The sequence below is a fragment of the Lupinus angustifolius genome, unplaced genomic scaffold (assembly GCF_001865875.1).
Source record: "Lupinus angustifolius cultivar Tanjil unplaced genomic scaffold, LupAngTanjil_v1.0 Scaffold_88_8, whole genome shotgun sequence".
Lineage (NCBI taxonomy): Eukaryota > Viridiplantae > Streptophyta > Magnoliopsida > Fabales > Fabaceae > Lupinus > Lupinus angustifolius.
The window spans coordinates 27,435-40,936 of record NW_017724360.1 but is presented as its reverse complement, the minus strand read 5'-3'; the positions used below and the strand labels follow the sequence as shown (position 1 = coordinate 40,936).

Sequence of the window (13,502 nt, the reverse complement as noted above, 5' to 3'; positions counted from 1 at the left end):
ATATAATTATTATATCATCTCAATATGAGACGGATTTACAAGTTTTCTGGTTGGACAAGTTGGTCCAATTTTCAATTATTAACTAAGTATATATTCAAAGGTGCACCTTTTTAAAATACAACTCATAGCCACAGCGCTCCACAAACAAGTTTGATTGAACATTTTATTAATTTATTTATTTTGGTTATTTTAAAGCGTCACACCTAACTCCTGCATAAAAAGCACAATTTTGCATATTTTTAAAAAAATAAATTCTACTTTACATCCACAATTTTTATGTGTCTATCAATATCTATATTTATTATTTAACTAGTAAAACTAAAAACTAATTCTTGAAATCACATCTAATAAATATCTAACGTAATGGCTGGAATATTTTGCTCACCTTTATTTTATCTTTAATAAATAAACAAGTAAACATACAGGAAGGTAAAAAAATAATGTGAGTAACTCAATATCTGTTTAAAACTTAATTTATTAATTAGTTTGATAAACTTTAATCATAAATTCAATGATAAAGATTTGAGTTAAAATTTGAGTTTATTAAATGAAAGATTTGAACTCGAGTCAAATATAACTCAACCAATTAGATTGGTCAGCTAACTCAATGATACATATATATTTTAAAATTGTACATATATATCATCTTATATTATACAAATCAATTTAAAAGTGTTATCTTTATTTATTCTAGTGTGTCGATGTGTCTGTCAACTTATATTTTTATATATTTCAATTGGGAGAATTATAATGTATTTTTATTGAGTGCACTTTATGTTGTAATTTTTTAGTATTTATTATAATGTCTAATTTAATGTGAGATATGTGTTTATTGTGTTAAAGGTGATCACCTAAAATTATATGGTTGTTTTATAGTAATGAAAAAATATTAAGGGAAAATAGAAAAGTAAAAATTACATCACAATAATAGTTATATCATATTTTGGCTATATATATATATATATATATATATATAGTATGACATGAATGATCATTATTAGAGTTGATGAGAGGTATAAATTTTAGTTTATTAACTCGTTTGAAAGTTCACAAATTATTGAACGAGTTTTAACTGAAAAATAATTTCTATTGAACACTTGTTGAAACTCAATTTTGTAACTTTTTAAGGAGTTGAGCTATGTCGGATTAATATTAACTTGACTAGATTCATTTCTAACCCTAACTAATAGTGTTTAAAGATTTGCTGGCGGCACAATTTCGTCTCTAAATAAAAACTCACAAAATTATTCTTAATATATCTTTAATAAGATAATTTGGTCTTTCAAATTCTTTTTCATAGGAAGACTTAATTGTGCATCCAGATTTTGGAGCACAACTTTTAATTTTATTTATTTATTCATAACTAATGTTTTGTCAAGCACTACCATCTTTATCAACAAACAAATATAATATTATTGATTAATATTCCATAAATAGAAGTTATACAAAATAAACTTTATAATATTAAAATATATAAAGCTTATTATGATTGATAATAATCAAAATATTAAAAGATATAAAATTTATTATGAATTAAAATAAATTCACTTTTAAGAGATGATAGTTAGCTTTTACACTTAAAATAGCAAAATATATGTGACTTTAGGATCTAATTTAGTTATTTTGTAGCAGCCAATGATTTTTAAAAAGGATAAAGTAAATACAACAAATCAGAGATATAAAATTCAATGATATTGAAGCGACTCACATGAGAACAATGCACTATTGCAAGAAATGAAAACAATCAATATAAATAATTGGATATTATTTGAGCGATCAAGATTAAAATATACATATACATAACTATTAAATTATTAATAATTAACTTTTAATCCTAATCATTCATGATTTGTTATAAAAGTCATATTTATTATTCTCGCAATTTTTATATAAGATATATTCTCACTTAATTCATCCCCAATGAGGTAGCTTCTCAGTAGCAGCCCCTGAGTTTTTTAAATTTTTATTAACATATTAAATTTGTTTAATTTATTAAAATAAAAATGATATATTCTTTTACAAATCCCCTAATAATAAATTTATATGAAATAATGAAATTTTTTATATCTATTTCAATCATGAATGAGTGTAAGTCCATAAAAAAAGAGAAACAACACTTTGAATGTGTATTATAATTCTTTAACATATTTAGTTATTAAAATGTTATTTAGAATTAACATGTTGTTTCGAAACTCTCAAACAATTATATATATTTTATTGTTACTCGATTAATTTCAATTATAAATTATAATTAAATATTGTCACCCCCTCTAAACTTTAGTTCAAGATCCTTCACTCTTCATCAAAAAAGATATTATCTACAAGTATAATAATCAAAATTGTATTTAGCAAGCATCATCTGCCTCTTAACATAAAAAAGAGAGTATAAAAAGTAAATCGTGCACTTTAAGTCTTTAACCACAATATTGATATAAACATTTTTTTTAAATATGACTCGCATTCAATAATCACAAGTTTATTAAACTAAACAGTAAAATAAAAGTTTAAATATTTATTTAATATACTTATACATAATATTAATAATACTGTACACATATATTAATATTTCTATAATATTTACTAAATATTATATTATTAGTATATAAAATAATTATTTATAAATATATAATATTTATAGTATATTTAAAGCATACTCTAATGTATTAATAAAGAATTAAACTAGCCAATTTATTCTATTTTAATGTGCCTCTAAATCTAAAGGAATTCAGATTTTAATTTGTTTTTCTTATTTGTTTGTACCACGGTACTACTAATGGTATTCTTTTATCATTTGAATAATAAACTAATTCTTTTTGGTATACGGATATTTCTCTTAACAAATATCACTTTTAAAAATTAAATTATTGATATTTTAATCATATTGTGTATCTAATATGAGTTATGAGTTTTAGACCAATTAACTAATATCTCGTTGATAGTTTGTGACTCTTATGATTACACAACAGGTAAAATTATAAAAAATTGCAATAATTGAACAAATATTAATAAATAGTTAAACTACACCGATTTTAGATTTCCCTCATTGGGGTCTTGGTCTTACTCAAAATTCAGAAACATTACGTATCTGTTCCGTCATCCTCTACGTTTTTGTCTCTGAAATTTGATTTAAAAAGTTAGATTTGACCCACTTGAATTTAATTTGTTTTCTTAGTCCTATAAAATATTAAGATGATCGAATAAGATATTAATATAGCGAATAAGATATTAATATAGTGATGTAATACATCTATAATTATAAAGTGAATGATTAATATATAAAAATATGAGCATCAGAACTTTGAATGGGTCAGAAGGAAATAGTTGTTCCAAAAAAGTAAATGTTTATTTAAAAAAGGACGTAAGTTGTAGAATCGAAATAAATTATTAACTAATTCTCAAAAAAGAAATAAAGTGTTACCTGCAAACGGATTAGTTAATTATTAATATGACTTGATTAATATCTTGAGTTGAGTAGTTAAAAATTTAAAAACGGTAATTTTAAATTAAAAAGTAACACCATTTTAAAAATAAAAAATAAAATAAAACAAAATTAATTTAATCTAAAATAATTACGAACAGTAAGTAGGTCGTGATATGCTTAAAAAGTAGGTCAAAATAATTTAATAAGAAAAAGATACTAGTTAACAAAGTTATGTATTTTACAACCAAGATATTTTAAACTTTGATTTAAATAAAAGAACAACAAATTAAAAGTTAAAAAATAATTTAGTTAAAATATTCTCTTTGACTTCTTTTTTTGATACTAAAGACTATCCTTCCACATTATGTATAAGAAATTAATGACTTTTAAGTAGGGGTGTTCGCGGTCTATTTGGATCGGTTTTTAGGCAAAAAGTGATCCGATCCAAAAACGTAATTAATATGTGGTCTAGACCAATCTGGTCTGTTTTATATTAAGACGTCCGATCCAATCTGATCCAAATATAATATGCGGTTTCAGTTCGGAATCGGTTTTTTTATTTTATAAAATATTGAAATTGCACTTACATTCAAAACTCATAAAAATGACTAAATATTAAGCATAAAACAATAATAAATATTAAACAACAATAAAAATAGTGTTCAACAATATTAAAATGTGTGCAACTATAGTATAAGTAAACCACATCACAAAATAGTAATAAATAGTAAGACAATAATAATAAAAGTAAAAAATAGTAACAACAACAAAATATCAATAATAACAAGACAACAAGATATCAATAACAATAATATGAGCACTTGCAACGTAATTTTAACAGTTATGATGTTCCACCGATAATTAATAACAATAATACTTTCACAACAATAAAATTGATAATAAAGCACCCAATCAGAATAGCACTTGAATCCTTTTTATTTGGTTGTGAGATTGGTTTAAGTTCTAAAAAAAGTGTATCAAAAAACATAGCAATATATATATAAGTATGTGTTATAGAATATAACAAATAAAATACAGATACAATATTGGAGTTGAGACTTAAGAATAAGTTTGGAAGACACTTACAAGTATTACACACTTAAACTTTACATATTATTTCGGTCTGGTCTAGATTGGTCTGGATCCAAGAGGTGAAACCAAAATCCGGACCGGACCAATCGGTCTTTAAAAAATAAGTCCAACACAATCCAAATGCATTCGGTTTTTGCGGTTTCGGTCTATTTTAGATCGGTTTTCGGTTTTATTGTTGGACCAGTACGGATTTGAACACCCCTACTTTTAAGTATATAGTTGTTCTCGTAATAAGCATTACTTTTATAATCAAATCTTTAACATATTGATCTTCTTAGGATTTAGTAGAGTTTACAATAGTAGATTAACCTATTCTCTGTCACAACTTTCACTTTAACAGAACAGAAATTTATAAAGTAGTGTTTCAGTTTTTGTGTACAATAAATGTAAGCATGTTGAATGAGTCAATTCATATGAATGTCTTAATTCCATGTTCCATGCCACGTTTCATTGCTTTTAGATTTGATCGTTTACCATGAGCAATAGAATAAATACCATGGAAATAAAATCGCCAATTGAATCGTTCTACCCTCGAAATTCATCATTTGGAATAATCATGCTGTGGTTTCTGACTCATATATACTTAAAAATCTTTATAAGATATTTTAAGTAGATTATACATGTTAATGTATTTTTTAATAGGGTCAAATAGAACAAAAATAACAATTGCAACATAGAAAATGTAAAGTATGTTATAGAAATGATTATGAAAAAGACGAGGGAGTATTTGATAAATCTGAGAGAATAAATAGTACTATTAATTCGTGGTGCAGAAGAGAAAGAACTAATTGAAAGGAAGGAACAAGATACAAAAACAAGACGATGATGCAATGTTCTGTGAGTTTTAACAACAAAGATTTGGACATAAGCTGCTTTGTTTTCAAGCCAGCTATTATAATAATTGACAACATTGTTCAAGGACTCAAACAATTTTCCATAGACACTGAGAACCTTGGTTGTGTACAAAGCTCTATATTTAGGAGCATCCATGGAAATATGGTCAGTCTTTGGTTCATTTTCTCTTATATGGATAGAACTTATGTGTTCTTCTCTACACACTTGTGATATTGTGATTCATGAAGGATATAACAATATTTGAAACCCATTTCTAAACCTTTTAAATATAAATTGTCATGCATGTTGAGTGAAATGATTATAACAGAAAGATAAGAACACCTTAGTTATGGTTTTCTGATATATTTGTCTTCAAAACAGACAAAGGAACATATCACTAATTTCAACATATATAATATCATTCTTCTTTTCAGATTCCTCTTTTTCTTGATGTGTTTGTTTTTTGTTTTTCTACCATCTTATAAGGACTCACAATGAACCAAAGCAATTCGATATTCATTCGAAACTTGACTCGTTATTAGCTCATGAACCAAATGAGCCGAACTTGAGCTGAAAATTAAGCTCATTAAATAAATAAACGAGCCAAACTTGAGCTGGATACCGTTCGACAATATATATATATATATATAACCTTTTGTAGTATTTTTTAAAATTAATTAATTATTTGAGTTGTCCAAATGAACTAATTCGAACTGGACCGAACAATTCACGAACTTTAGTCGAGCCGAACTCGAGCTAATAAAATAATTCGTATCGAACTCGAGCCCAGTTTCGAGCTGAGAAATCCTTATCGAGCTCAACTCTGGTTGAACTCGGTTCGGCTCATTTTCGGCCATATGTGTTTCTTCTATCTTAAAGTGATTAACAACTTCATGAGCCATAGCTCCTTTGTAGTGTAGCATATATTTGTTATCAACCCAGAATCACACACACAGCATGTATAATCAGTGTCAATTCCTCTATTCCAAAGTAAATATTTTGGTTTGTGTTAGTGTTATGTTTTTCTTTGTTTAATTTCAACTCATGTTTTCTTCTTTCCTTTTTGTCAATTGTGTTAAACATTTGTGTCATATAATCAGATTATATGGTTTGGAGCATGGCAGAAACAGAACAGCGATGAAAAAGAGAAGTTGATAACAAACCTTGTAAGTTTAACCCTTAACTATTGGAGTGACTTCTAGATTTTCTTTCATGGTAGCAACTCAATTTTACTCAGACATCTACAGAGAAAACAACAAGAACTTCTGCTGAGACCTTTATGTGAACTAAAATTAGTTATATATGTGAAGCACAATTATATTTGAGTGTTTCTTTTCATAAAAAGAGGGTGAGCTATGGCGCAATACTAAGGTTGCTCTTAGTAGCCCAAAGGTGATGAGTTCAAATCCTGGAAACATCGTCTCTGCTTGGGGTAAGGCTGAGTACATCTACTCTTCCTAGATTTCACTAAGTTGAAACCTCGTGTAGTGGACCACTCTATTTTCATAGAAGGAGAAGAGAAATGATATACAAGGTTGGAGGGTGAAGAATCCTCCTAGCACCAAAGCACAATCAAAAAAACAAACAACAACATAAGTTCTATGAAATGTGGTTACATTAATTGAAAATGAGTGTTAATGTTTTGTCTTGGTTTATAGTGTATAAGTCTTCAGAACAATTTCTCTATGACCTAACTAGTTGATCAACCTACCCAGATCACATTTTTTATCATCTTGCATTGTTTCTTCCAATTTTCTCTTTACAGAAATCAATGCTAACCAATGTGAAAAAAATGGCTGTCTTAGTTGAACACAACTTCCTGGATGCATATGCTGGAGAATCAAGAGATGGCTCTTCAAATGTAAAGTTCTGTACCGGTGACATAATTTCGATAACTTCAGCAACTACACCTACAACTAAACTTGATGACCTGTGTTATGCAGTCTTAGCAATCTTTAAATCTCGCTTTGCGAAAACCGAAGGCATAAGTGCAGGCATTTGCTTTAAAGGACAAAGCATACCAAGTGTTTTATGCATTCAAGTATGGAAATCTTTACAATTTTGTTACTCATGGGTTCTCAACTCAGACCATAGAAAATGGATGATACCATATCTTGAAAGCTTCTCCATTAACATGAAGTATGATATTTATAGAATAGTTTATGTTAGTGGTGAACATGTAGTGAATCTTCCATATATTTCTCTTCATCAGATGTTAGAAAATGAAGAGAACAGAAAAGAACAGGTTATGCAGCACTGATGATACTACTTATGCTGCAAAGATTTCTATATAGTTTTTGCAGAAAAATGAATTTCTGGATAAAAACTGTAAATATTTAACCTGGTGGAATCAAGAAAAGTGATTAATATGATGTAGATAGTTCTCTTAAAATTCTAATAAATTCAATCTTGTTCTATTTGGAGGTAAAAATCTTCACATCTATTTCGTTAGTATTTTTTCGGTAATTCTCTCACCTTATGAGTAAGAAATTAATATATTTCGGGGTGTGTGACTACCCCTCCCAACAAGTGTCGCTCAAAGGAATCAAACCTTTTACCTTTTGATCTTTATGGGGATCTAACAGAATCTTACACTACTAGACAAACTCCTTGTTGATAGGGCAAAAACTAAGACTTCAATCATAAGGATATATAACTTACCTATTTAAAACCTAAGTGATGGTGTTTTTTCTTTGTATATTGTTTCCTAGAATATGTATCCTTGCCAACATACACACAGGTAAGGTATCTATGGTGTTTTCCTAGTACAAAATAACATATGTATGCTATGGCATGTATGTGTCATTTTGGCTTAAAATCACATTTATGCCCAAGGCCACATGTGGGTGATGTCTGACATGGTTTCTGCCTTAACATAACTTGATGCCAATATATGGTACTAATTAACTTCATTGTTATTTTAAGTCATGTCTAGATTGAGAATGGAGAACCTGAATGTTGGGAATGAGGACAACCTAGTAAAGGTACATGTTAGAGGAGGGAAAAGAGTTTATATGACGAGGTTTGTGGGAAAGCGTCACATTGATGATGGATCATATTGACCAACACATGATGATGAATGAACAAATGAAAAGAATTTTTTTATGATTTAGGACGAATATTGTCAATTACATCTTTACTATTCATTTGGAATAAAAATATTTCATTTTAAATCATTAATGCATCTTGTGAGAATTTGATTCAGACCATTAATTCTAGATCATGAAATAACTTATTCAATAAGAAAGTTGAATTGTGCTTTAAAAAAATAATTTGGAAAATTTAATATAATTCAAGCTGAAGAGACAAATTAGATAATTTGAACGAAAGGTGCACTACACTGTACATTTGTTTGACAATTAGCTAGAGATACAAACTCCTACAAGTTTTCAAATGAAAGTATTTAAACAAAATTATCAATTTTTAGTTTTGGAGGTTATATTAAAATGAATGGAAGATTAAAATATAAGATAGACAAGTTCACACAAAACAAGTATGTCCCTCCACCCCAATCTAGGATAGGTCCACTACATAGCCTTCAAGCCAAGATTTCAACAATGAAGTATTCGTTCTTCCCACTATTCACTCTACAACTAGATATTCTTTATTAAATAAGCATTACTGGGTCAATAACTAAGTACTATTTGTTGAACAAGCCACTCATGTATCTATACAAAGTATTCTTTCTTAGTGAAGTCTTTTTAGGATCACAACAAATAAGTGAATAAGTTTGGTGTGTATAGAACACCAACAAAACTATTACAAGCTTCACACAGTAGATAAACAGTAAGTGGTGTAAGTAGCTATAAGATGACAGAACTTACTTTTTTAAAGCTGCTTCTATTTGAGTTTGCAGTGGGTTGCTTGAGATTTTATTAGTAAAGCTTTGGCTTGTGAATAAGTTTATATTTTTCTCTCAACTACAAATTCTTTTCAATAGGTTCTGGAATTAAGATGATCATTGCAAAGGTGTTGATCTTTGTTCCCCCTGCACCTATTTTTTGTCAGATCAAGAACAATCCTTGCATCTTTTTGAGTGAGCTCTCAGTCCTTACCTTTGCCTTTTCTGACTTCGAAGGCATAGTATGTATAGGTTTGGACATGTGTGGAGGAGACGAGTAGAACCTTGGAAGGTAGATCAAATGAAAGCTAGTAAAATTTCTAGTAGAAGAGGAAGACCAAGAAAAATCATAGGGGAAAATGATAAAGAAAGATCTCGAGCTCAATGTTTTGTCAATGAACATGATTTATGATAAACATTATAGCATCGTTCGATTCATGTAGGCGACCCACCTAATGGGATAAAAGATTGGTTGTTGTTGAGTATACTCCCTTCCTGATAGATCTTCTTTCACTGGAATGTCTTGGATATTTGGACTTGATAATTCTTAAGTTCTTTTGGTAAGATGTTTGTTCATTAGACAAATAGATGACCTTCAAACATATAGATGAACTCTTTTACTGGATTATACCAATCTTCATAACTTTTTCAATCAAACAGTTGTTCATTACAGAAATAGATGTCCTCCAGAAAGATAGATTAACTTGTGAAGATTGATTTTTCTTTTCAGATGTATATTTGTATTTCTTGATGAGATTATTTATCTTCTATTTTTTAGAGATATGTTCATCATTCATGACAAATAGAATCTTTTACTTGTGAGATAAATAAATATTACACTATTAAGTCTGACAGATTGATGCCTAGTCATACACATTACTTCAACTTGTGTATTCTTCAATATTTTCTTCTTGTTAACACCCATTTTTGTCCAGCTTAAAAAAAGTCCAAAAACTTTTTTAAAAAATTAATAAATTAACTTCATTTTATTTATTTTGGTATTTTCCGAAATTTTAATCAATAAAAATAATAAAACTATTTTTATGAACTTTTATAATTATTTTTGAAATTATTAAAGTAAAGAAACTAAGAATGCTTGAAATTCCTTTTAGAAGCTTCACTTTACACAAAAAATAAAAGAAATAAAATATAACAAAACAAAATAATAATAAACAAATCAAGTTCATAAATCTAAATGATTAGGTTAACTAAAAATTCAAAAAATAATAATAAACAAATCTAGTTCCTAAATCTAAGTGATTGAGTTAATAGAAAATTCACAAATAATAATAAATAAATTAATGATGTTAGGGTTCCTAAATCAAAGTGATTATATTAACCGAAAATTCAAAATAATAATAGATAAATTAATATTGTTAGGGTTCCTGAACCCTAATGGTTAGGTTGACCAAATGTTCAAAACTAAAATAAATTAATAAAATAATTTTAGGAGCCTATCCTCTCTATTCCATTCCAAAAATATGAAAATTGATTACTAATAGAAGACCAGAATATTTTGAGGACTCTTCTGACCAAATAAATAATTGTCAATTGTCAGCATAAAATTTTTGAATTAGGAATAGACCACTATGAGCCCATACTCTTTTTCTAAAAAAGAGAGAGAAAAATTGTTTTATTTATTTATTTTGATTTTTTCAAAAAATTTAATATTAAATGTATAGGAAATAGTTACTTTTATTTTTGTCCATATTTTATACAAAAATTTCGGAATAATTTAAATAATTAAATAATCAAATACACTAACAACCTAATTTAAAATTAAAAATGGAATAACAGAAAAATTACTAAAATAATATGAAGAAATATGTTCAAATCTGGTGTGTTAAAAAGATGTTATCAGATTTATTTAATTTTTTTTAAACACCCTAAAATTTGAAGTCGGATGATATAATACTTGCTATAAATAGAGCTCAGGGTAAACATAAGAAACAACACCGGAAACACTGAAAAATCTCTGCAGAGGAGTTCATGCTATTCTCGTGCATTCGCGTCAAACGTCAAACCACAGCCATCACATATGCTTACCTTCGCATCTTCACGATTCACTTGTGATCTAGCCAATCACAACGCAAAAAGTGGTCCAGTTTCACTACAACCAGCCACACTGAATCCTGCCACCCGTGAGAACACAGGATCAGCTGCTAGCGGATCCACACCACGAACCTTGCACCCTTCCTGTTCAATCAGCCGCATCCTGGTACGTGTCAAGGCTTTCCCATCACACACAATCCATCCATCCACATCCTGCCGCATGTCCCAGACAGCTTCAGCCTTCCGCACATGATCTAGCTCTCTACAGAGTAAAAAATTTCATTCCTTTTGTGGCCATGTGCGTTACTAATTGGTAAATTCATCTCTTTAACACTAGATTTGTAAAAATAATTCTTTATGGAAGTTAAATATAATACTATATGGAAGTTAAATAAATTGGGTATTATTAAACTGACTTTATAAATACAAAAAACATCATACACAAAAAGAATCATTATTACTTTGGTAAATGATTATCTAGACCGTTCAAGTTTCAGCATTTTTTGGCAATTGTTTTTTATTATCTTGTTTTGTTTATAAATCTTCAAATGTTATTGTTATTAAATAATTGATTAAAAATAAATAATAACTATTGATAAAAGTTATTTGAAATAATGAAATGCATCTAAGTATGGTAAAATTAGCAAAAAAAAATCATTTTCATATATCTACTAATTAAACAAACTTTTTTTTTTCTTTTTTGATAATTTATAAAAACTCTTTTCTTTAACAAATTGAAGTGACTAATAAAAAATTTGAACATTTTTATAAATAAAACATGACAAACAAACCCTTTTCAAAAAATAAAATAAGTTTGAGATTTAATCAAAGATAGAGAGAAGGTCGCCATGGAGGCCTCTTTCTTCTTAGATCATCTTTGAAAGGTCACGCTACGCCTCTTCTTTTCAATAAATTAAATCTGAAAATCAATTAAACTCTATTTTCTCAATTAAATAAGTAACAAATATTAACCAAATCAAAACTCTTTTCAATAATAAATAAAACTTGCAATATAGATATTTTTGACTAAAAAAATATTTTTTCTTTAATTAAAATACATTCAACCAACAAACATTTTTTCTACCTAAAGAACTACGTAAGCCTTGGTTCCATTAATAGAGATATGTAGGACCAGAGTCAATCTTGTCAGGCACAATAATAAAAATAAATATATTTTTTATTTTTAATAATTAATTAATTAATCAGACAATTTCATAAAAATAAAAATAATAAAAATAATAAAGTCATATATTTTAATGAAGGGTATCACTTAAGGCGGACGGGTAGGGTGTCAATACCTTCCCTACCTTGTAATCGACTATTGAACCTGAATACTAAAAATTCAAAAGCCCAAGGTAATTGGGTTTAAAATATTTTTCTACATTTTTAACTATAAAATGTAGTGTCGACTCTAAACAAAGTCGTGCAGCTAAAAATTAGGGCGCGACAACTGGCGACTCCACTGAGGACTTTTTTGAGAGAGTCCGGTCCTAATTATTATTATTACTATTTATTTATTTGGTTGATTAGTTAATTTCCAATAATATTGCATTCTTAATTATTAATTATATGTATAAATATAAATTATATGCTTAATTTTTAATTGTATGTATAAATATGAAAATTGCATGCTTAATTATTAGGTATGTGTTATAAATATGAAAATTAAATGCTTAATTATTAATTGTATTGTAAAAATATGAGAATTGCATGTTTAATATTAATTATATGTTATAAATATGAAAATTGCATGCTTAATTAGTAGTTGTATGATTACATACTTAATTATTAGTTATATGTATAGATATATATTACATGCTTAATTATTAATTGTATGAATTGCATGCTTAATTAGTAATTATATGTTGCGTATATGAATTATATGTGCATGTATGTATTGTTTTTTATTATGTTATATATAATGTACACATTTTAGGCACACATATGCCCTACACCTAGGTATTAGTGATACCTTTTTGGATAGAAGGGACACTAGCCTCACTAGTCGCGGTCTTTGCCGTTTCTAAGTGTTGGTTGTGGACCACTCATATTGTTACCTCTTATTATGAGTTAGCCGCTCGAGCTGGTCTCCTATTTCTAACATCATAATATTTGGGATTCTCTATTCGAGAAAGATACAATATGAGAACCTTTATAGGGGTCTAGAACTTGTCAAGGGCGTCCATTGTATGTTAAAACCTTGTCCTTGGATGTTGTAAATTTTGTGATGTGAGTAATGTTCGTATTGTAACACATTGTTTG

The 13,502-nt window shown here is 27.9% G+C and overlaps 1 protein-coding gene across 1 annotated transcript; it reads left to right on the top strand.

Moving 5' to 3' along the window:
* Positions 1–5,140: 5,140 nt before the first annotated feature.
* LOC109339663 lies at positions 5,141–7,649 on the top strand. Its single transcript, XM_019577137.1, has 3 exons — positions 5,141–5,512; positions 6,448–6,513; positions 7,113–7,649. The coding sequence occupies exons 1-3, from the start codon at positions 5,336–5,338 to the stop codon at positions 7,605–7,607; spliced, it is 738 nt and encodes a 245-aa protein (XP_019432682.1). The 5' UTR covers positions 5,141–5,335; the 3' UTR covers positions 7,608–7,649.
* The last annotated feature ends 5,853 nt before the right edge of the window (positions 7,650–13,502 follow it).

Bases quoted from the DNA above. Each gene is read 5' to 3' on its own strand.
- LOC109339663 (XM_019577137.1), top strand. From the start codon at position 5,336: ATGATGCAATGTTCTGTGAGTTTTAACAACAAAGATTTGGACATAAGC. The intron at 5,513-6,447 runs GTCAGTCTTTGG...TCATATAATCAG, and splicing joins GGAGCATCCATGGAAATATG to ATTATATGGTTTGGAGCATG. The intron at 6,514-7,112 runs GTAAGTTTAACC...TTCTCTTTACAG, and splicing joins AGAAGTTGATAACAAACCTT to AAATCAATGCTAACCAATGT.